The sequence below is a fragment of the Corvus cornix genome, chromosome 7 (assembly GCF_000738735.6).
Source record: "Corvus cornix cornix isolate S_Up_H32 chromosome 7, ASM73873v5, whole genome shotgun sequence".
Lineage (NCBI taxonomy): Eukaryota > Metazoa > Chordata > Aves > Passeriformes > Corvidae > Corvus > Corvus cornix.
The window spans coordinates 19,858,010-19,881,840 of record NC_046337.1 but is presented as its reverse complement, the minus strand read 5'-3'; the positions used below and the strand labels follow the sequence as shown (position 1 = coordinate 19,881,840).

The following is a 23,831-nucleotide window of genomic DNA, read 5'->3' as shown; positions in this document are numbered from 1 at the left end:
ACTGCTGAAAAGCATAACAAGGTACCATACTCTTCCTCAAAACACTTTGTTTTTGTTTATTGTTTTTATTAGTTGTTCCCTATATAAGTTAATAAAGATTTATTCTGACTTCTATGGTAAAATCTAATTTTAAAGAATACTGTATCATTTAAAAAAACCTTTGTATTTTGAAGAATAAGATGGTATTTGTTCTTACCTCTTCATCTGATTCTTGTTCAGGAGAATTTTCCAACCCCAGCTCAATCAAATATAAAACCATGCAAAGCACATGCTCTGATAAATTCTGATGATCCATTAATATCTAGGTAGGAAAAGAAACACATCATAGAAGATTAAGGCTTCAGTACATCTAAACTTAAAGAAGAGTGTTCTGGATAATACATTATGGACTCTTCAGTTTTTGTGGGTGTTTTTTGGTTTTTTGCTTTTTAATTTGATGAAAAATTATTTTAAGGTTTAGAAAAAGCCTAACCATTGATCATCACCACAAAAGCAAAATTTAATTTTACATCTTTCCCGTCAAACAAATTTGTACATTAAAGCTATTACTAGTTCAAGCTGTGATTTACTTTAACACCAGAGTGGCAGTAAAGTTGCACAGACACCACTCCTGCCAGTTACATGCAAAGAGCTGCTCCAAGCCTTCCCTCCCCTTTTCATGTGATCAATCACCAAAGGTCTCAAGAAGTCCTAGTCCTTTGAGTGGTGCTGGCATAACTGGGAACACCAGAAGGGTTAAAATTAATTTAGTTCACAACCGCCTTCACATCATCTTTTTTATTACAAATAATAAACAACCTCATCTTTAAATTAATAAATGTCCATATCTTTTTTCTAGCACAGCTTTCAATGCCTTGAGAGGAAGAACCAGTACTGCTAAAATTAAAAACCGGGACAACTTTCCTCTTGAGAATATTCTGAATTAAAGGAAAGAAGATTGAAAAAAAATGCAAGTTACCAAAAAAAGTGGGTGAGAAAATGTGTTTAAAATTTCACTGTAGACAGATTACTATACAAATTAGTATATTTAGACTGTAACCTAGTAAAGTTTGAAATACGACTTGGTTTCAAATGGATGAATTTTCTAAGTAGATAAAGCCATTAGAAATGTCAGAGAGATAAAGTTCTTAAAAAACCATTGTTTTACAACAGCTTTTCTAAAAAATGACTGAGCAGATGATTTAATCAAACCCAACCAAATCTGAGATGATAGAGGTTATTTAACTAAAAAGGGGACTCAGTATTATGCTAATATGAAGAGCATGTGCAATTGTACCAGTCAGAATCAAAAGTCGTATTGACCAACGCTTCCGAAAAGTAACATCACCGGATATATTTTACTGTTCTTCCACAGGAAGTCCCAAAAGCCAAGAGATATAATAAAGGCTGTCATGAATTGGCAAAATTTCACAGAGTATGCATTATTTAAGCCAACCCACAGAATCAACCACTATATATTTTCCACCATCCATAAATCTGGTGGAAAAGTTGGTTGCTAAAACAGCAACCCAGTAATGGTTAAGATTCTCAAAACTTAAGCCTTTGAAGGTTCTTAATGGAGTAAGAGAAAAAGTGGCCAAAGACCCCCAAGCAAGACAGTAAAAGATGATGCATTGCTTCCCTATATTCGCCATTTTTGTTCCATGTCAAAATATTATTTGATCTTCTATGTAGTCCCAAGCTCTCCTTTCCTTCACCAGCCTTCCTGCAGTACAACAAATCTTTTTCTATTCAACAAAAATTTAACAGTGAAACAAAATATGAGTTTTAGGTAAGCTGGGAGCCCTTAAAAGAGCACAAAAGGAAAAGTCTGCCCAGGATGAGCACTACTCAAACGAACCACTTTTTGTAGTCCCTCATCTGCCTCTGCAACACACTGCTTTGAAAACACTTTCTAAGTACAAAGTCCATTTTCTGATGAATAGACTTTTCAAAAAGGATGTGCTTCTCTTAAAGACAGCAGCCAGCTATCAAAGATAAAACCAAACATAACTTAAAAGCACCAACTACCCCAAAACAACAATTGCTATAACATTATTAAAAGCCAGAATGTATTTGGGAAGTGATGTTAGAAACAATTGCAGTTATGAGACTTATTTGATGCTGAGGATCTAAAGCCATCTAAGTGGTACATTTTTGAATTTCAAATTCTGCAATAGGAGCCAAAGGAACTCCACTCATGCCATTGTGCTCCCCGAAACTAACACAGAAGAACAAGGTGAATGGCAACTCTGATGGTTAATATAGTGTTCCTCAAAGCAGAACATCATCATTCATCCACTTGGGCACTGACTTAGTGTGTATATATATGAAACAATCATTCATGAAATAATCAAAGTGGTAGGAAAAAAACCTCACACTAGACTTAAAAAATAAAACCAAAACCAAAAATATTACATAAAATTGAACCTGACTACTCCAAATAAACTTTAAAAAAATCATGCTTCCAAGAACTTTTGTAAAAAATGTGGAAGCAGACCAATGCACTTAATGCAAATCATGACTATACCTTGTAAAGAAGTGTGAAGAGCACAATGTGCAGGGTTTTACAGTGCAAAAGCTTTATGAGACCTCTGTAACTTGGGTGTAGTGGTGTTCTCTTCTTGTAAGGAGGCCATGGGTTTCCAGGGAATTTGCCACTTTGCTTCAAGCTGTTGAAACAAATGTTAAACGTTGAAATACTATTAAACACTGCAACAATGTAGAAACCTGCCATTGCTATAGATAAGCTTCGCTTTGCGTACCTAAGAGTAAACTAACTAAAAATAGATGACTCCTTCAAGTAAGTTGTAACTGATTTTAAACACTGTATTTGGTGAAATATTTTATCTGTGATGACACCGTTACCTTGTCTGTGGCCCTTCAGATGTATTTTTAAACATTTACGGAAGAGTAACAGACTAAGATAACCAAAACCCTGATATTGCTTGTAAATTTATAGACAATTTACTCAAGAACAAATCTGGGGCTTCAAAACACTGATAAAGTGATTAGCATTACCAGGCAGTGAAAACAAAAGGTTTGTTGTGGAATGAGCAACAATATGATGCATTTCTAAAAATGATCCAACTTACAATGCTGTGTATCTGTCCATTGCAGACTGCACATCTCTACGGTAAACTGTTCGAAGTATTACCATGACAGGGTCAAATTCCTTATCCCAAACTTGAGCTGTTGTTCAAAAGAAATTACATGTTAACATTCTCTTTAAAAACCTTACCACTTATTCTAGATTCTCTTCATAACTAGCTTTAATTATGTCACTTCTATTATATAAACTTTTCCTGGCAAACTGCAGCCATTTATAATAATTCTTACTAGTAATACTTTCTATACTAATAATTACCACTATTTATCAAAATAGAAAAATATATTTTTGCAAAATTTTGACTGGTTTCACAACAAAAATATAACAGTCTACTAAGCAACCCCCAAAACATCATTTCTGGAGGCATCTTGTTTTGCTCTCTTTCCTTTCCAAGTACATGTAAGAAATGGTTTACATTATTTTTCACTTGGTACAGGAAAAGCACAAGCCCTCCTGAAAGTAGGAAGTAGACTGTGGAGCAGTTAGCAGGTAGATGATATTTTACCATTAAGTATAGTGAACAGTATTGCTACAACACCACAATTTCTTGTTCAGTATCAAAAATGATCAAGCTTAGTATCAAATAATATTTGTGATCAATCCTTTACATATATGCCTTTGTTTTATAACTAATATCTATGCATCATTTTAGCATTGAAATCTTAGTTACATCTGTTTAATTTAGTAGCTCTAAAGTGACATCCAGAGTGGCTTTTCAGAGCAATCACAAACAGAAAAGTCTAAACAGTCTATAAAATACCCCATTTGGTGGTCTTTTTTTTTGTTTTTTTTAATTTACAAGTTATTAAAAAACAAAACTAAGTTCCAATCTAAAGCCAAATGAAGACACTAATTCTGTGAAACGTTTTGAAGTGTTTAGCTCTCATAACACAAAAAAATGAAGGCAAGATCAAATGACCCTAAAACAAGGAAGGAAGCCAGTGGATACGGAATTTTAGCTCCACCAGCAGGCGTAACCCAACACAAGTGCTTACAGCATTCTTCAAAGTTTCCACAGGCAGAAATAAGCAGCTTTACCACACTTCAGAGATTAATTTTCCCCAGGGAGGAAGACAAGTGTCTATACTCCTACACAGTGGTCTATCCTTTATATATTAACCCCTGCTAAGGCTAACAGTTCTACAGATATCCTCACAGACTGCTGAGAGAGAACACTGAGCAAAGTTTCCATTATGTATGAAATATGATCAAATTTAGCTTGAGAAAAAGAAAACATTTTTTCTGAACAGAATTTAGTACTGAAGTCTGAAACACACACCAAGCTTTTTTGGGCTGCTAATGCATAATGAGAAAAAAGGACTGAGTGAGCCATACAGTGAATATTGGAAATGCACACAACACACAGTTCATCTTCAGCACACAAATCTACAGTGTGTAGAAAGAACCTAGCTTTGGAAGTCGGTTTGGGTTGATTGTGGTTTATTTAATGGTTAGTGGCAGCAAAATCTAGGGATCTGGGAACATAAAGTAGATTCCATCCCCCTAAAATTTAGGGAAATAAGGTATTAGAGGATTAGAGGGAATGGATCTGACCATGACTTGCTTTAACTGTGACAGGCCACAAACTACAATTCTTAAAAGCAAAGGGTTTGAGAACCTATACAGTCTTACGGAGAATATGAACACTTAAGAGGGTAAAGAAAGCCATATCAGCTTTTATTCATGCAGAAGATTTTTCAACTTTTATTACTTTAAGAAAAAGGGGATCTGTACAGTGTTACAAATCACTTCAGTATTCACTGCTACAGATGAGATACTTAACACAGTTTGCCTCTGGAATAAATTGTTTACCTAAGTTAAAAAAAAAAACCAAAAACCCTAGATACAAAAAAAACCCCAGAAACTGTAATCTAGCACTAGATTCCCTAAATATAAAGTGCTAGAATTAAAAACAGCATAATCCATCTCTTTTTCCTTCATATTGTGTTATGAAAAAGACCAGCATGTCATTAGCTCCAGAAACTGGAGAGGACACAAGGAAATGCAATTTACATAACATTAAAATAACACCTATGTATCTAAAATAACTTTAAGCTGCCTAATTACACATCATGGAACCAAGATGAATCAATTCCAAAAACTTTGGTTTTACAAAATTACTTCACTAGTTGTTAATTTGTATAAAAGAGCTTTACTGACACTTCAACCTCCCAGTACAAAACCTGGCAAACAAGTTATTACAATATTAGTACCTACATTAACCACAACTCCCCTCAAAAAATCCACAAAATATTATAAACCAGATGGTTTCAACACTGTCAGACCCTAACCTTCCCAGTTCTCATAGAAGCTGTGCAGGGGAAGAAGGAGTTAATCCCTCTTCAGCTTTGCCATTAGCCTGAAGCACAACCAGAGCACATGGAGCATTTCAGATTTCTACAGGCTTATCTGCTCAGTGACAGGACACAGTAATGGAACACTGAGTTCTTAAATTCTTTCTCTCCTTTGATATACCAATGCTGTGTTGAGTCCCATTTAGATGACAAGCTGGTCAGGGAAAGAAACTTGTCATTTTTGCACTGTATGCATTGTAGACTTCTAGAACAATATTCTGTAACAAGTCTAGCCTGAACTTTTTTCTAGACCCTCACTACTGACTGGAAAAATGTTACAGGATACTAATATAGTTAAGCAACATAAAATAAAGAACCATGTATCATGGTATCTTTAATAATGAAAAGGTGGAGAAGTTCAAAGAAAGTATCTTTACAATTGACATTTCACTAGTGCAAACAGTTCTAAATGCTACTAAATATACATCAGATTTATTTAAATCACATGAAGAATTAAGTATGCAGATCAGTAAAATGCAAGTAAGATAATTTTTCATTCCTCCATTTTCCTTTGCTTTCTGAGAGTACCTGATTAATACGAGAAGCTCATTTTCACTCTAGATCAAAATCAATTTATTAAAGACTATTCACAGTTTCTGGCAATGCTCTTAAATACAAGCAATAGACAATAATGAAAAAGTAAGTTTTGTGGGGTTTTGGTGGTGGTGGTAGGTTTGGCTTCTTCGTGGGGAGGATGGAGTGGGGTTTTCAACACTGGTAGGCTGGGTTTGCTTTTTGGGTTTTTTTAAGGAAAAAAAACCCACTACAACAAAACCAAACAAACCATGGTTAGGCATCTTCTCACTGAGTATGTTACAAGAGAACACTGATTACCATACCTTTAGGTGTATACATTCCTTGTTGCATAGAACCTCCAGGTTCAAAAACAGGGGCTTTAAAGTCAGCAACTGCTGACAGGACTGATTCAAAGCTTAAGCTTCCTGGAATAATACCACTTTTAGGATTGGGGTTTTCTGGAATGTAATGTTTGGGTTAAGGAGAGCAAAGTTAATTTAGTTGCAGGCACAGCATTTCACTCCCCTCTTGACATTTTCAGTCAGTCATTTCAGACCACATCTCAGCAGTGCTCTGCGCTTACCACAAGAGGTCTGTATGCTCCAGCTGCTGAACAGTAGCTACTGCTGAAGAGAATCTAAGCCTCTCAGCCAGGATATTAAACACTTTAATGCAAGACTTCCTACATGCTTGGCTCAAGATGTTAGTACTTAATGAGAAATAAAAAACACTGCCTGTAATGTATATAAAGTTTCTGTAATTGCCTCTATTTACAAACACTTTGTCTCTCTTCATAAGGAGAATATTTTGCATTTACAGCTAAGTGCAGAAAAAGCAAGCAAATAGCTCAGGATCCGTAAACATAGTAAGTAATTCTGCATCTCAGATTGGACAGCTCTCATTTTTGGTAGCAATACTTAACTGACCTACTGACAATACCCTAAAACACAAGCAGCACTTACAAGTAAGTGAACTTCTGCTTAGTGATAAGTGATTGCTTATATAAATGATTCACTTATTTTACATAGCTGTCATTCACTTAAGTGAATTGTTCTAAGTAATCACTTATTTTACATACTTAAGTGACTAAATTACTAGACCATAATAATTCTTATTATGTATTTATTAGTCTCAATCTCATCCCTTCCTATCTTTGTATTCCTATTCTTTTTGCTCAATGCCTATCCCTGGATTGCAAGCTCTTCTATGCAACCACGACAAGCTATTTAATTTGCTTACACAACCTAAGAGTGATAGCAGGAAAACCTGTGTATTTGTAGCCAGCTGTCTGGGACACGAACTGTACGGCTGTGCAGAGGGACTTCTTAAGAGTTTGCTATTCTTTGCCCCATAACACATGCACTTCACTCTAACGCCAAAGCATGCAGGATTGCTATTACTGGCATTTTCAGCTATTGATAGCAAAGGCATATAATGTAGAATGGCTTCTTTTTATACTGGCATAAACTTAGCAAAAATCAAAGGCTCAAATCCAGACAAATGTGATGCTTGGCTAAACCTTCCACAATGTCATTGGAAAACACACATTTTACCTCACACCTAAAACACTGACTTTTGCAGTATTAGAAAAATAATAAAAAGACCAGTACGGCATTTTGTAACAAAACTAATTTAAACTATTAAAAAGTATTGCATTTATTGCAAGAAAAACCAAAATTGGAGCAAATGCCTTTGCAAGTAAGTACATGCAAACACACCTTCACACAGTTTTTTAATTTGTAAGCTAAAACCATGTTGTTTAGGTCTCACTACTATCCAGGCACCTGTCATTCTCATTCATGCACATCAGTTAATATATTCCAAGGATATGAGATCCAATAATGAACTGTGTGTCCTGTCATTCATACAGAGCTGGGCTACCATCTCCGCTCTGAGGATCTCATCATCTGTCATTCCTGAAACAAAGAAACGTAAAAAGCTGTTAAAATAGCATGATTTTAAAACACACATTCAGTTTTCATTTGACATTAAAAGCATGTCAAATATGATACAAATTAAGTAATGTTACAGTGCTATAAAAATACAGGAGGAAAAAAAGGGGGGCGTGCAAATGTTATGAAAGGCACAATCTCAATCAGAAAATACAAGTACAAACTCAAACTGCTGCCTTTCTGGAAAAGATATAGAATCTTCATGTGATCACCTACACTAATCAGCCACTTCCATTAAAGCCATTTTTCTCCATTTCTACGTATTACATCTATTTCTAATTCAAAAGGGATTAGAATTCAGTAACTGGCAAAGATGAAACCAAGTGGTGAATGCTTTACGTTACTATATGGTTAAACAGCTTTAAGGCAGCTACTAAGTGCTGAATATAAATGGAGGTGTAATAATGTTACTTACATACAAGTATTCCTAAAGCAGTGACTCTTACCTAAATGTAAACGAAGACTTAACAAAAGGACCAAAAATGTTAAGGCTCCTTCCAGCATGGACCTTTCGTGCTCTGAGTCAAGAACTGTATTTTGATGCTGTGATGCCATCGTTAACAGATCTACCACCTTAAATCTACATAGCGAACAGTAAAGTCATAAACATCATTCTCCACCATTAAGACACCAATGTGAAATATACTCATAAACTCAGGATAGCACTCACAACATAAAATGAAATACAAAAGCCCAGATGAAAACCCTAAGTGCAAACAGACATACATGAAAACCCTCTTCTTAAATTTCAATTTTTATTTAACTATATATGGAATGTGCTACAGTGATATTCACTCCACATGAAAACACCTTATATTTATCAACATAAAAAAACTAATGCATATTAATCGGTTTTCAAACCCTGATTTTTTTTCCAGGAAAGTAAACATCCTGTATCTCTTACTACTGCAGCTCTAGCTACCTACTTCTTCAGGAGAGAATATCCTAGTATATGAACATGTATGAAACTTAAAAAACCCTAAAGAGGCTCAGGAAACAAATATCTAAAGCTTCACTACTGCACTGCAAATCAAAAGCCAATGCTGTTTAAAATCAAGAGATACCTCTTTCAGTAGAGCCCTCAGGTAAGTGTTAGTGCTGGCTAGGGAGAGGTGTACCACTGAAGAGAAGTACCGGATATGCAATTTTTCTATTACATGCTATAAATTAACACAACACCTAGCACAACATTGAACAAGAGCATTCATCTTTTAGTCCTACCTTTCAAAAACAGATGAAATAAAATAATCTGGGTCCAGCCTAGAGGCACAGACCTGTAGAAAGAAAGTAAATTAATTTTATTAAATTAATTCTATTCAATAGTTTGTGGGTAAATAATATTGGCTTGGCTTCTCAGAAAACGTAACTTACTTGCAGCAGATAAATGTCAGGATCAATCATTGAATTGCAGAAATGAGACTGCACATAAGTCATGGCCTGTCCTTTAATTTGTAGACCATTTCTAACCCACATATTGCTGTGAATTTCAGAAAGACTTGCCTGTTCAAGGAAAATAAAAAGTTACAAACATTTCAGGGATGTCAGCTACTTGGTTCAATGTTAGCAGATCATCAGTATATTATTACAGAAATATAGAAATCATAGAACAGTTTGGATTGGAAGGGACCTTAAAGATTTCCAACCCCTGTGCCATGGGCAGGGACACCTTCCACTAGACAGGTTGCTTAAAGCCCCAATCACTCTGGCCTTGAACACTTCCAGGGATGGGGTATCCATGACTTTTCTGGGCAACCTGTTCAAGTGTCTCACCACCTACACAGTAAAAAATGTCTCTGTGATACCTAATCTAAACTACTCTTTTTCAGTTTAAAGCTGTTGTCCCTTGTCCTGTCACTACATGTCATTATAAGAAGTCCCTCTGTGGCTTTCTTGGAGAGTCATAGAATGGTTTGGGTTGGAAGGGACCTTTAAAGGTCATCTAGCCCAACCCACCCTACAATAATCAAGGACATCTTCAACTAGGTCAGGCTGCTCAGAGACCCATCCAGTCTAACCTTGGATGCTCCCAGGGATGGGGCATCTACCACTTCCATGGGTAACCTGCACCAGTGTTTTACCACCCTCATAGTAAAAAAGCTACTATAGGTAATCTAAATCAACCCTACTTCAGTTTAAACCCATTACCTTTGTTCTATTGCAACAGGCCCTGATAAAAAGTTTGCCCCTAGCTCTCTTGTAGACCCCTTTAGAAGGCTACTCTAAGGTTGCCCCAGAGTCTTCTCCAGGCTGCACAACACCAATTCTCTCAGTCTGTCTTCATAGCAGAGGTGCTCTAGCCCTCTCATCATTTTATTCATTATTATTACACATATACATACATACTACAACTTCATAGATTTTTTAATACTAATTTACTTTTCCTGGAGAGTGAGAGATTAAAAGAACCACTGCAAGTTTATGAAATAGATACCATACTTTCATATGAGAGCATATTTCAGACAATGAAAGTAATCAAAGACAAATGAAGCGATTTATATATGTAGTTGTTCATTAAAATCTTGAAATGTACTCAAAATGAAGGCATCATGGAACCAAAATGAACCAAAAATTAAGGCATCACAGTTAGCTTAGATCTAAAAGCAGTGATTACAAATACTACTCACTGCCACTTATGTACAAGTAAGTCCAAATTTGCAAATAAAAATGTTGTGCATCCATTCCTGAACTCATTTCTCAATTTAAAATACAAAATTTCCAGATTCGGGTTTCTTGTGAGCCTGCACTTCATTCTAGTCACATTACAATTCTATGTTTTCAAAGGATTGGTTCTTGCTACCATTTTGTAAGTGCTATAGTAAATATGATTATCATATGTTTCTCAGAGTATGATAACTAATACACTTTTTAAATTTTGGAAATAGGAAGAAAAAAAAAAAAGACATTACCCTAACTACTCAGTATATTCCAGTTAGTATTGTCATATACGGCTTATTTTTATATTCCACAATTAAGATATACTTCCTATTGTTAAGTCAGAAGTCTGCCCATACCTGAATCTGAAGTGGGTGAATCATTAGTTTCATCAGCATCTCCTGATCTGGCAAGATAGTATCCAGATCTAGTTCTTGGCATTTAACAGCCTAGAAACAAAAGTAAGCACATGCTGTGCTGAATGATCACATTCAATAGGGAATTTCCATCTTCTGTAAAACTACAACATGTGCTTACCTTACTTAAAAACATGGCAAAGTAACGGTGCAGTGGCAAATGAAAAGTAACTTGGTTAGGTGCTGGCTGAAAGTAAAATAAAGGTATTTAATATAATATATGGAAAAAAACAAATATACAAATATCTTTGGCACAACCACCAAGGACAGTATCTTGTATGTCTTCATTTGATGGGCTCACTTTCCACTAAGCTATCAGTAGTACTTCATTCCCTGTCTTTCTGATTTTTCAGAAGTTTCCCTCAGACAGTTGTAGTTCATCTCTTATTGAGTCCCCAGAAGCTAATGGCACTCGGAGTTGACTGAAATATTGCTTGCCAAGTGGCAAAGTGGCTCCCCATTACCACAGCAGAAGTAGACTTCTGTTTTGCCATTGCTTCATTCAGCTCTTCATTCAGCACAACAGTAGTGTGTTGACAACACCGCCTTTAAAACTCACACAGCTTAAGCTTGCACCCGCAAATCTAAATCACCAAGACTCTACAGGAAGAAAAGGATCCTACAACATAGCATTGTAAGTATTAACTACAAACTCTAATTTCAACAAGGCAATCCTTTTTTGATCACTACCTTGTACAGTTACTTAAATTAAGGGGAGGGGGTTGGGCATAGAGAGTGTATCACCTTTGAAATTTAATCAAATTTTCACAGTACTTTCCTTAAATTCACTAAGGATATTTACCTCATCTACGAAGTTGATAGCATCAAACCAGTCCTGAAGCGCTTCAAGGCAGTATCTGACAACATTGCGTGTGTATTCTTGTGTTTCCTGCAGTTAAGAGAAACCGGCATACTACATGGGCCAAAACAGTTTTAAGTGCCATTGTTTTCCTACTAAAAATAAATACAATTATTTCAAGAATATTTTTATGGTACACAGAAACACTGAGGTTGGAAAAGACCTCCAAGATCATTGACTGAACAATACGTTGTCAACTAAACCACAGCACTAAGTGCCAGGTCCAGTTGTTTCTTGAACACTTCCAGGGATTGAGACTCCACTACTTCCCTGGGTAGTGGAGTCCAATGCTTAACCACCCTTTCCATAAAGAAATTCTTCCTGTTGTCTAACCTGAACCTCCTCTACTGCAGCTTGATGCCATTTTCTCTTGTCCTGTTACTGGTTACTTGTGAGAAGAGGCCAACTCCCACCTGGAAACACCCTCCATCCAGGGAGTTGTAGAGAGCAGTAAGGTGACCTCTGAGCCTCATCTCCTCCAGGGTAAACACCCCCAGCTCCCTCAGCTGCTCCTCACAGGACTCACTCTCTAGACCTTCACCAGCTTCACTGCCCTTCTCTGGACACACTCCAGCACCTCAATGCCTTTCTTCTACTGAGGGGCCCAGAACTGGACACAGGATTTGAGGTGTGGCCTCACCAGTGCCAAGTACAGAGGGACAATCCCTGCCCCGGTCCTGCTGGCCACAATATTTCTGATAGAGGCCAGAATGCCCCAGCCTTCCTAGCAACCTGGGCACACACTGGCTCATGTTGGGGACACACTGTCAAACAGGTCCTCTTTTGCTAGACTGCTTTGCAGCGACTCTGCCCCCAGCCTGTGGGGCTGCCTGAGGTTGTTCTGACCAGAGTGCACCACCCTGCACTTCACCTTGCTGAACCTCAGGCAATTGGCCTTAACCCATCAATCCAACCTGTCCAGATCCCTCTGCAGAGCCTTCCTACCCTCCAGCAGATCAACACTCCTGCCCTACTTAGTGTTACCTGCAAATTGATTGAGGGACCACTCAATCCCCTCATCCAGATCATCAACGAAGATACTAAACAGAACTGACTCAAATACTGAGCCTTGGGGAACCCCACAAGTGACTGGCCACCAATACAACTTTGAGCCCTCCTGATATGGAAACTAGTAAGTACTAGGACTGTTTCATTGTTTCTCTAAAGGATGACCATTCCAGTGGTGAAAATTAGGGCACCTTCAGAACAGTCAGCTGGTTCCAGTGCCTGCTGTTGTTTAATTTGTCCATTTACTTTTACCCAGAATTCAGAGCTGTAAGCATAAAAAATAGTCTTTCCACGCAACCAAAAGGAATAGCTAATGGCCTGCAAGTTTTGTCTACTTAAAAGGTCCTTACAGCTGGCTAACACAAAACACCTTAAATGATATGATACCACAATACTGCATACATTTTAACAGTAAGCAAACCTTGTTATGATTGAATGATATTAACTCTGTAACAATGCCATAGAACTGTACTATATTTCAGGTTAATTCAGGACTAGAGCTGTACATTGCCCTTCAGGAGAGAAGCAGTCATGTGCAAGAAGGGAAGGTAGAAGGGGAGCTAAATCAAATTGCTCTGTGATCAGCAGAACTTGCAAAGCCTCTTTTCTTAACAGATTTTTCCTTTAATCTTCCCTTCCACCTAAACATAGGCTCCAGACTTGCCTCACACTCTCAGGATATCAAATGACACACTTCTCATGCAAGAGCCAGCAGTGCTTAGGCCAGCCAAAAGTTGTGCAAGTGGCCACTACCTCTGTCAGGCACCTTTTCTCATCAGGAAATAAAACAGCCATGCTCCCATCCTGTTGCTCCACTTTCCATGATGGCCAGGCTCTGCTGGCTTTTCCTATCCTGTGAGACGTGAGCTGGAATCTCTTCCTACCCATCAGGTTCCACTAAGTACAACAATTAAGTTGTGAAATTTCTTGAACACTTTCAGATTTATTGAGAATGATCAAAAGTTTCAAACATGTGACTGAACATAACTGACAAGACAACTGGCGGAGGAGCATGGCCCTAAAAAAAAGAACATCCCATTCCGTCCCTAGACAAAAATGAAAGGAACACTTCGAACAGCCAGAAGTTGTAATTCCATTTTCAAAAACTAATGTAGACTCATAAATTGACAAATTAATAATGTATCAGTGTAAATTACATCACTGAAAAGCTTTTGCAACTGCCTGATTCAAACTGTTCTGAAATGGCATGGACTGCTTGCGCAGTTTTTCAGTGTGCAGTTCAATTCGGGCAGTACTGTCTCATTGTCACTATTAGGTATCTTAACAAGCTAATTTCGAATGTAAGTATTTCATAGTAGAACAGTAAAAAGTTTTTTTCATATGTTAAGTATTCCTAAAAGCTGATTGGTTCTGCTTTTGCTATAACTTAATATACTTTACAGTCTAGTGAATAGCAACAAGGCTTTGCTCTAGTTTGGAGACTATGACATGTCAGAACCTAAGAGGTTTTCGCCTCAAGTTCATTGGGGAACCACACAAACCCATCAATTACTCCATCCCCCATCATAATGAAGTGTCTATTCGCAGACACGGCCAACATTAGAATCACATTAGGATGACTTATGTATCTCGGTTCCCACTGAACAAAGGCAGAATGACTCAGAGACATTTCTCAAGTTCTTCACTGGATTAGAAGTTATTCCATATGTACAGTCATATTAAATGACTGCACACATCCTGAAATTGTAGTCCCAGTACTGGAAACAGTAAATTATGTACAAGCATGAATTCTACACTCATTATACAGAGAATCTGAGTTGGTTGGAGTTTTATGTTATTCAAATAGACAAAGACAGCAAAACCAAAGTCTTTTCAAACACAAAGGACAGACCTTTCAGGTTTGAGAATTCTAGAATAAGTCATAAATAAAACCAGGAATGATGACAGGGTAATGTTAGCCTTACCCTAACTTTGCAGTGTGACAGAAGACCCCACATTGGCTGGGCACAGGCTTCCAGCTCAGCAGCAAAGGCAGCATAGTATGTCTGCGATTCAAACTCCACATGCTCATTTAATTCTCGTTTATTTAAATTCATACCTTCAAAGATTTAAGCAGAGTTATACAATTGAAGATTTAACTAGGGCTAAATGGAATGCAGTATTTTTAGTATTATGCATTTAGACACCTCTAAAAACAACTCCACAAAGTGTAATACTCTATTTTATTTAGCAGCAGAGTGTTTGATAAAACACTGGAACAAGCAACAAAGTTTAAACAGAAATAAACCAGAAAAGATAAAAGACTGGCTAATAACTGCAGTCCTTGCTGTTCAGGGGACATTAACTTCTACTTTGAATGCCACTTAGTCAATCAGAACATCTGAATGCTGGTCCTCTTTCTAAGCAGAACATTAATCAGTATTGAGATGCTCACCATTCTAACATTTTTTAATATAATCAAAAAAATTTCTTCACAGCAACACTGAAGATCCAGAAAAATCTTAGAAAAAGATCCAGATTCATCAGATTAATTTCCCATATATTTAAATTTAGAACTTCACCACTAAAACAGTTTGTTTTACAGTTATGATCTCGTACAACCTCAGAATTCTTGCAGCATGGATCTCAGTCAACTAAGAGTGATGACTGCTCTTCAACTACTTCACACAAGAAAAAGATCCATTAGATAATTCTTGTAAACTGTTTTCTAGAATATACTGTTCTCTTCAAGAAATACAGTTTTAGGTGAATACTAATAAATTAAGTATTTACATACAGCATTGTAGGGATTTTGCTACTGTGAGCATTAACCATCTTAATGTCCTTGTATTAGTACTGATTATAAAAGTCACATACCTTGAAAAAATGATACAAAATTCATCCATGTTACCAAAAGACCATGATCTTCCAAAAATTTCTTTGCCACACTTTGGTGTGAAAGTATGTTTATAAAATCACTAACCAGGGGCCAGTAAGTATTATTCTTCAGTAGTGCTTCCCCGCAATTCACCACAACATGTAAACTATTCTCTTCATCTAGATTTAAAAAAGAAAAAAACAAAACTAAAGGAGAAGACAAAGTAATTTTTTTATTCATTAATAAAGTTACAAAGAATGTAAAAATAACAATTAGGATGTACTGTAATGCTGTGGTCAGACACACACAGAGAAAACTGCAGAAAAGAAAAATGGTTCTTTTGTGATACCTGAGGCTGTTTTTTCATCATAGACTGACCACCAGAGATCCCACTCAGTAGGAGTCACTTAAACTTTGAACAGTATCACAACCTTTGGAAAGCAGCACATTAGTAAAATGATCCCAACTATGGCTCTTCCAATATTTTTAAGAAGTTTAAAAAGACCAAACAATACAATCCCTCTTACAAACACCTGAATTCTACTTTGAATTTGACATACCCCAGTGAGCAAGGTACCTCACAGCATTCAAGAAGAAATCTGGTGATTGAAACCTACACTGGCATGTTGAGTCTGAGAAGAGCAGAGCAAAGCATTTCCACTCTGAATTTGGGACAGAGAGAGGGTTTATGCAGCCTGTCCAAGACTAGGGCAGGAGAAGGTTCCTAGAAGAGGAGGATAAGAAACTGGGGAAGGGGGGGTTCTTTCCCTCCCACCCCGAATCACAGAAGCTCATCCTCATAAATCTCTTCGTTTCCTTTTCATAAGAGGGACTCCTGGAAAGATCACAAGGGAAACAGAATTGGTTCTGGATTCACAATCCAAGCAAAACAACTTCCAGCACCCGTATGTCAGTTAATATTCTGTTTCAACAGAAAGAAGAACAGAGGAAAAAAATCTTACATCTGATGAGCAGCCTTGGGGATGGCTCTATTCCAGTTCAAATGCACTGAAGGACCCCTGTAATTACCCTTTACACAGTGAAGGAGTCATAAGCAGCACAGCACAGCTGCACTAAAAAGACACTTTGGAGACTCCAGTCTCTGGCTGATGAAAGTGTATGTAGAGTATATAGAGTGGTTCTCTTTGGCCTCTCCAAGAACAGGGTAACATCTCTGCCTGAATCTGCTGAAGGATTTTGCAAAGAACCTACAGTTACATCTATCCCAGTAGAGATTAGACAAATCCAAAGTTACTTCAAATGGGCAGTGGCATTGCCTCAATGCAAAGTCATTTTAGACAGGTTGGTTTTTCAGATAAACCATTACCAGAACTTTTTCCTTGGGGCTATAAAGAAAATTCTTCTCCCATATAAAGTTTATTAGGAGGAAAGCGCTGATAGAGAAGAAAAAATTCTCTAGGAATATATGGACGTAAATCTTCTTAGGAAGCCAATTTTATCATCTGCATCTCTATTTCTACCCCTCATCTTTTGCACGTGACAGAGGTAAGCTGAGTTAGTAACACTTACAAAGTTGGTATCAACACAGGCCAACTCTGTTTCATTAAAACAGTTTGTCCACAAATATCCTCAGTGAACTGCACATTTTAAACAGGTGTCAGCTGTTCAAAAGACAATTAGGATCTGTGAGCAATGCAAATTAAACATGTTGTAGCACACACAAGTACTGCTCCATGTTTTCCTTGCTCCTCTTAAACATGCTTTCTCCCCATATCCATTGGTTGGATTTGTAAATTCTGTCTCATTCAGCGTATTGTTTACAGTAGCTGCACAAACAGAATTCTTCTAAATTTATCTCACCAACACAGACTTCTCACAATTTCCAGCATTATAAGAGATAACTTGAACTAAACACAAGATACAAGCTCAAAGAACTGCAAAAGAAGGCCACTGAGAATATGAGAGGGCAAAACCCCAATAACATATTTTATGATTTCTTTTCTGCCCATTTACATTATGCCCAAACCCTCATATATAAAGCAGTGAGGGGAAAATGTTGTGAGAACACTGAAAAGTACCAGACATATCCCAGTGGTAGACTTGGCAGTACGAGATTTACTGTTGGACTCGATGACCAGCCTAAAAGATTCTATACTTCTATAACAGTATTTTAGCTAAGAGAAATGACTGGTGCTGGGAAAAGAGAAAAGGAAACAGTGGAATAGCTGCTCCAAAGGTACTTTTTTTTCTCACACATCTATCACAAATATATGCAACAAAACTTACCAGCTCCAGTTTACATCCATTAATTAACAGGAAGATTCTTCAGAAAATTGCTAATCACAGTCAAAGCCTTTTTCTGCTTGACTGCAATTCTGACCCATTACAGAACCTTACCACCATGCTAGCAACATCCCATATTGACCAAAAAGTAACATTCAGAAGATGCTTAGAAGTAATTTTAAATTACATTCCACCAATATGGCATTGATTTAGCAAAAATCACTTGATATACAAACTGTTAAATATTCAGCATTTTCCTTTTAATACTGTAAAGCAATGTAGGACAACAGAAAAATTCTTCATATTGAAGTCCTGCTGAATGAGGGCACTCTTGATAGCTTGATAGCTAGATAAGTGAGGATTTCCCATTTCTGCACAGTCGTTTTGGTTTAGGCTATACATAGAGTGGACTCTGACACAAAGGATACTTTGGGCAAAAAAAAATACAATTTCATGCAGAAGTTCATGATACTTGTTTAGCAGCAGCACCCAGCCTGTCTAGAGAGGACTTTCAGATTCAAACTAGGATAAAGAGGCCTGAGAGGTCTCCAGTCTGTTAGGCACATAAAAGAGTGAATGACAGAAGTCAGCAAGATTTAATTATGCCATTTTCACATAAGGACAGGTAAAACAAGGCAGATGAAAATAGGACAGCTGTTTTCACTAAAGAAGTTACACAGTCTACAATACCTCAAATTCAAACTGCTTCTCTGTCAAACAAAAGGTTGATCAAATTACTATATTTACAAAGTATTAAATTATTCTCCTCTAATGATATCAAATTTTATTAAGTCAATCACAGGTTTAAAAAATTAAAACAGTTTTAAATACTGCAAATAGCAGTAATCTTTGAAAATATTTTTTAAATTCATAAGGATCGCAATTGGCATATATAATTTTTTGTTCAAATAGTTGTTTAGGCACTTTAAACAACAAATTAAGTACTTGCAAGGTAATAATCTGCATTCTGAACTATATAACATTCCTACCAAAAAAAACCCCTACAAACCAAAGGATAAAATATTAGTATCACTCTTGATAACTACCTTTATATTTCCAGGGAATTTCGAGACTCAACCTCTATCATATATTGCTAGATCCTGTACATTTTATAAAGGCATCAGAGGGGTGGATTGACCACCAAAGAAAGATTAAATTTCCTCTATAATCAATTTATTATCAATGGAAAGAAACAACTGAACAACTCAACCTACCTTGCAATTCACTTTTAATAAGGCAACTTTCCATCATGTACAACAGAACAGTAACCATAATATCCAGCAGCTGGCATTCTTCTGTTACTTGGCGTGCTAATTCTTCATTGCTGAACAACTGAACACTGATATGCACAATTCTATTAGACATGGTGTCTGATTCATGGCTTTTCTTCAGTGTTTTCATAATAAAAGCATAATGCTGAACAAACGTTTTTGTAAAAGCAATCTGCAAATTATAAAGAAATATTGACGTTAATAGGCATCATACAAAAATTATAGCTTTCTTTCATTATAAAATATTCCTTTACAAATGTACAATCAACATACCCTGTGAAACATCAGTTGCTGTGACAAACCAAAACTGATGGCTGTTTTCTAGAAACAGACCAAATGAAAAGACCTATTTATAGGGAGGGGGATCTTAGGCTTCTAATTTTATTACCTTTTCCCAGAATCTAATCTTCTCATTCTATACTTTCCACACTAAAAAAAACAACCCAGAAATGTTCAAACAAGGAATATAAGGTCTCAGCATGCCTGTGAAAGTAGTTAAGTTCTAATAATTAATTTATCCTAAATGTGAACATCCTAGAACAGTATGTCCTAAAATGATACACTATGAACAATGAGCTTAGTAGTGCCTTAAAAAGCTGCCTTATCACTCGCAGCCATCTATCCATGAAGAAAGGTTTTCATTTCTTTTTCAAGCAAGACATTTCTACACTGATTTTCATTTCTACTATCATAGCATCCTATACCTTTTTAAATAAACCTTTAGTGCTTTTCCCTCAATAACTAAATTAATTATCCAGCTTTGTTATTATTAACTGAACTGTTTGTTTTTTTTAAACCAGATCAGTATTTAAATGTATTGTACATATATACATATATCTTAGTACAGTTCTGTGTTCCACTCCATTAGCCTCAAAATGCATTATAAATCAAACTTCTGCACTGCATTTACATGAACATATCTGCTAGCTTTGAAATCACTTCTTACTTAGTACTTTAGGCTCTGAATTAACACCATCTGGACTTGCTTGGCTTAGTAAGAAGACAAGCTGTGTAGTGATAAAAACCTAAAGTCGAAAAATCCCTTGCCTATTCCTTCTGGAAGTATTAACCTTTCATAAGCATAGAATTAGACATTTTAAAACCACCCCCAGGCAGCCGTGTTTTCACCAGGCCATACACAGATCACTACTTGATTTTACCTGCCTTAGATTCAGTGCGTCCCATTGATATGTGCGATGATAAATTGCCTACACTCCCACTCTCCCATAGTTTCATTATGGAACTACCATATAATTACCACTTAAAAAATACTTCTAAAAATATGACATAATTCTGCTGTTGAGCACAGAAACTGCTTCTCCCAGCAAATACCCCCAAAGGCAAAGTTGATAATGGAAAAAAAATGACCAGCACGAGAATGGAGATATCACTGCAGGAAACACTGCAAGAATACTTAACTTGCCTTTCTTTGCCTGGTCCACAGTGATGGAAACCTGTATAATAACTGAAAGTGTGTTCCACATACAGCACCCAGCACAATGGTAACTGTTTTCAGCTAAAGCCTTTTTGGCACAACGCATTCACAATAATTGAGCAAAGTTAATATGGTATCATTCTGGTATTACAAATATTCCCATCATATAAATTTGTTTAAGTTAAAAGCTTGAAACAATTTTTCATCACCAGCATTAGCACTTATCATCAAGACATTCACACAATTAATGTTAAGCCTAAGACAGAAATTATGTACCAGGTATTTTAAGAAGTTAGTATATTAATGCTCCTAGTAAAAAAGTATACTTTTATATATTACTTCTTCACACTGTATTATGTTTAAATAGGATTTTTGAGTTTTGTGATGTAGAAACCACGTTTTACTTGTTTTACACAGCACGCTCACTTCAAATTAACTGCAAAAACAAGGTCCTTCTCTAAGGACAAATTTTGGATTTTTTTTATATTGGCATGCATCAAAATTTTTTGTGCCTCACTCATTTACAATAATGAACTTCTGAAAATACTATAAATTTGGTCTCACTACAGTATAATGGTAGAGACTCTGTAAAACACTTAACTAAAGGAAAGACAGATGCTTTACTCCTACATTCACTTGCAAGTTAAACAAACAAATACAATCCTTTCCAATTTTTAGAGGAAGAAACTAAACTCATTCCAGAAGTTAAAAAGTTGAAATACTGTGGTAAACTGCAGTCAGTACATAAAACCAGCCACAGGAGGCCAAATCAGTCCATCCACATATCCTCTCTTTTGGTGGCCAAAGCTATATACACAACTAAGGAAAAATAGAGAACGGAGCAAGAACGCAATCTTTGTCATAACGGGTTTCCAAATACTCAGCTTCCAACCTTTTGCAAGAAATGGTTCCTAAGACAGACATGCTTTCTGTATATCTAATTATCTTCACTGACTTACTCTCTGTGATCTTGAGCAGCTTCTAAATTTCTACCTATGGAAAAACAAAGTTAGTTTTTTCAGCTAGCCTTTCCTCTTGGTGACCACTCAACTTCAATCCCAGAATTTTTTGGAGACTAACATCAACCCCATGCTTCAGTTAGAACTTACATCTCCCATGTTTATATTCTCGATGCTAAAATGGAAAGTATTTATGCCAGCTGAATGCTGCACTAAAATTAAGGTTCCAGTAGAAAAACTGTTCCACAAAATTTGTAGAACAACATATCCAGGGTTTAGTGAAGTCCTACTGCTGTAATAGCTGCCTCAAGGGTCACTATGGGAAGTGCATGACAAGGCACAGCATTTCTGGTAATGATGTTTGTTGATTCATTATGTCTACCAGATGCTTTTGCATTTTTGTATTTCCAGTATTCCAGATTTCAGCAAGGCTCTGCTCTTGGATGATTTACACTCTTCCACCATCTTCCTGTTTACTGCCAACACATTCTTTGCTTCTCCTTGGTTACATGAAGGTCTGTTTCTCTGGCCTTTTGCTTTTCCTCTTGTCCACACCGTAACACCTTCAATTTCTTGGAAGCTTCAATAAATTTCTCTTCTGCTTTCTTTTTCTTCATTTGTAAAGTCTTCCAAGCTTCAAGTGTCAGAGAGTGCTGGAAGGGATGCCTCAAGCACAAATCTGTAAGGCAAAGACCACACTTTTTGTTGTGCTATCTCTCTCATATGCCAAAGTGGGGAGAGAGAGAAGAGCTAGTTAACCCAGGGTTTTAGCCCACCCCTTTCAACGCCTCTTTTCAGTACTGGGAATCCTAAAAAGGAAGTTTGTTTTCCTATTTCAAAAAAAATCTGTGTAACTGAGATTGCTAGTGGCTCAGTGACTGCTACACAGGGCAGTGATGAATTCTAATATGTTTACGCTGGAGGTCCGAGATTTCAGCAATTTCAAAGCATACACTGATAGCCAGCTCTGTTCTGTGTCTGGCTAGCTCCCTCAGTTTATCAGAAATCCAACCTAGCAAAATTCTGCTGATTTAATGAGCTAAATCGCCTCACGAAGAATCAGATAAACTGCACAGCAGCAGATACAGAAAAAATTAGAACAGTACATGTGGTGCAGATGGGATGAGAGAAAGTAGCAGAAAGCTGAATGATCACTTGGAACAGTTTATATCCCTAGAGGTATTCCTGTTGTTTGAGAATGCAATACGATTAATCAGCAAACAAGCTTTTCTTTCAAAAAAGCTAAATGGAAGCATATACGATAAAACATTCTTCTAATTCATCCCAAAATGTTATGTTCTCTCTTTTACACGTAAAAGGCAGAGCCACTCCTTGTAAATTAACCACAAGCCTCATAAACATGTTTAAAATTCATGCAGCACTGACAGTTTTGCAACAAAGCATAGGTATCTTGCAAAAAACATAGTCTACTGCCTCCCTAGTACTGCTGTGTGACACATTTCCTGCTCTGAGTTTCCTCACTACTTAAAAATGCCATTTAGACAATCACAGCAATTAAACAAGAGATTCTAAAAAAATTTCAAATGCTTGGTATTTGTGCTTCTAATAAAGCTTTAACATAGGAATTAACTGTTTAATGAAAAACAATATGAAATTGGTAACAAAACCCCCAAACAAAGTTTATAAAAAACCTTTCGATCTGAGCATGTAGTATGGGTGGATAGAAAATGGACTATTTCCAGTTAAAGGTGGCAATCAGTAGAGAGACCAAATATTCCATGATCTCCATTCTGAGTGAAGAAAGACAATGAACAGAACAAAGAAAGTCACTGAAGACTGTGGCTCATTGTCAAAGGAAGAAAGATCCCACAATCATTAGAAGCTATTGTTATTACACGGTACAGTAAAAAGGGAAACACAGCAACACTTACCAGATTCTTCTGCATGCTGCTACCAGCTGGGTGTTTTTACAGGCAGGAATTTAGCTGGCAATGGATCAGGAGAACTGGATGTCCATGTGGGTGTCCAAATATCATGAAGAATTCAAGCTTCATAGCAATGGGTCATCAGTTAAGAAGTCCTAATGTCTCCTCATGTATTAGCTGAATCTAAGACCAAGACGAATCTATGCGGACATCCCAAATCAAAAGGGTGTCTTGACATTGACACAGTGGTGCTGAAGGCCCGTATCTTATCTTTTTCTTCCTTGCAAGTTATCTTCATGTCCTTTGTTTTGACACAGCAAGGTTTTAAGGGGGCACAAATACAGAGTCGTCCCATTATAAACAGACATTTTTG

At 36.8% G+C, this 23,831-nt stretch overlaps 1 protein-coding gene across 1 annotated transcript in view; it reads right to left on the bottom strand.

Moving 5' to 3' along the window:
• UBR3 (ubiquitin protein ligase E3 component n-recognin 3) overlaps positions 1 to 23,831 on the bottom strand; it is a 109,363-nt gene that overhangs the window by 61,687 nt on the left and 23,845 nt on the right. Inside the window, 14 exon segments of the mRNA XM_039554793.1 lie at positions 197 to 301; positions 2,510 to 2,651; positions 3,075 to 3,171; positions 6,282 to 6,423; positions 7,789 to 7,874; positions 8,357 to 8,490; positions 9,132 to 9,184; positions 9,282 to 9,410; positions 10,922 to 11,011; positions 11,100 to 11,165; positions 11,781 to 11,867; positions 14,771 to 14,904; positions 15,663 to 15,842; positions 19,122 to 19,350. Coding sequence (XP_039410727.1) covers positions 197 to 301; positions 2,510 to 2,651; positions 3,075 to 3,171; positions 6,282 to 6,423; positions 7,789 to 7,874; positions 8,357 to 8,490; positions 9,132 to 9,184; positions 9,282 to 9,410; positions 10,922 to 11,011; positions 11,100 to 11,165; positions 11,781 to 11,867; positions 14,771 to 14,904; positions 15,663 to 15,842; positions 19,122 to 19,350 — 1,674 coding nt within the window.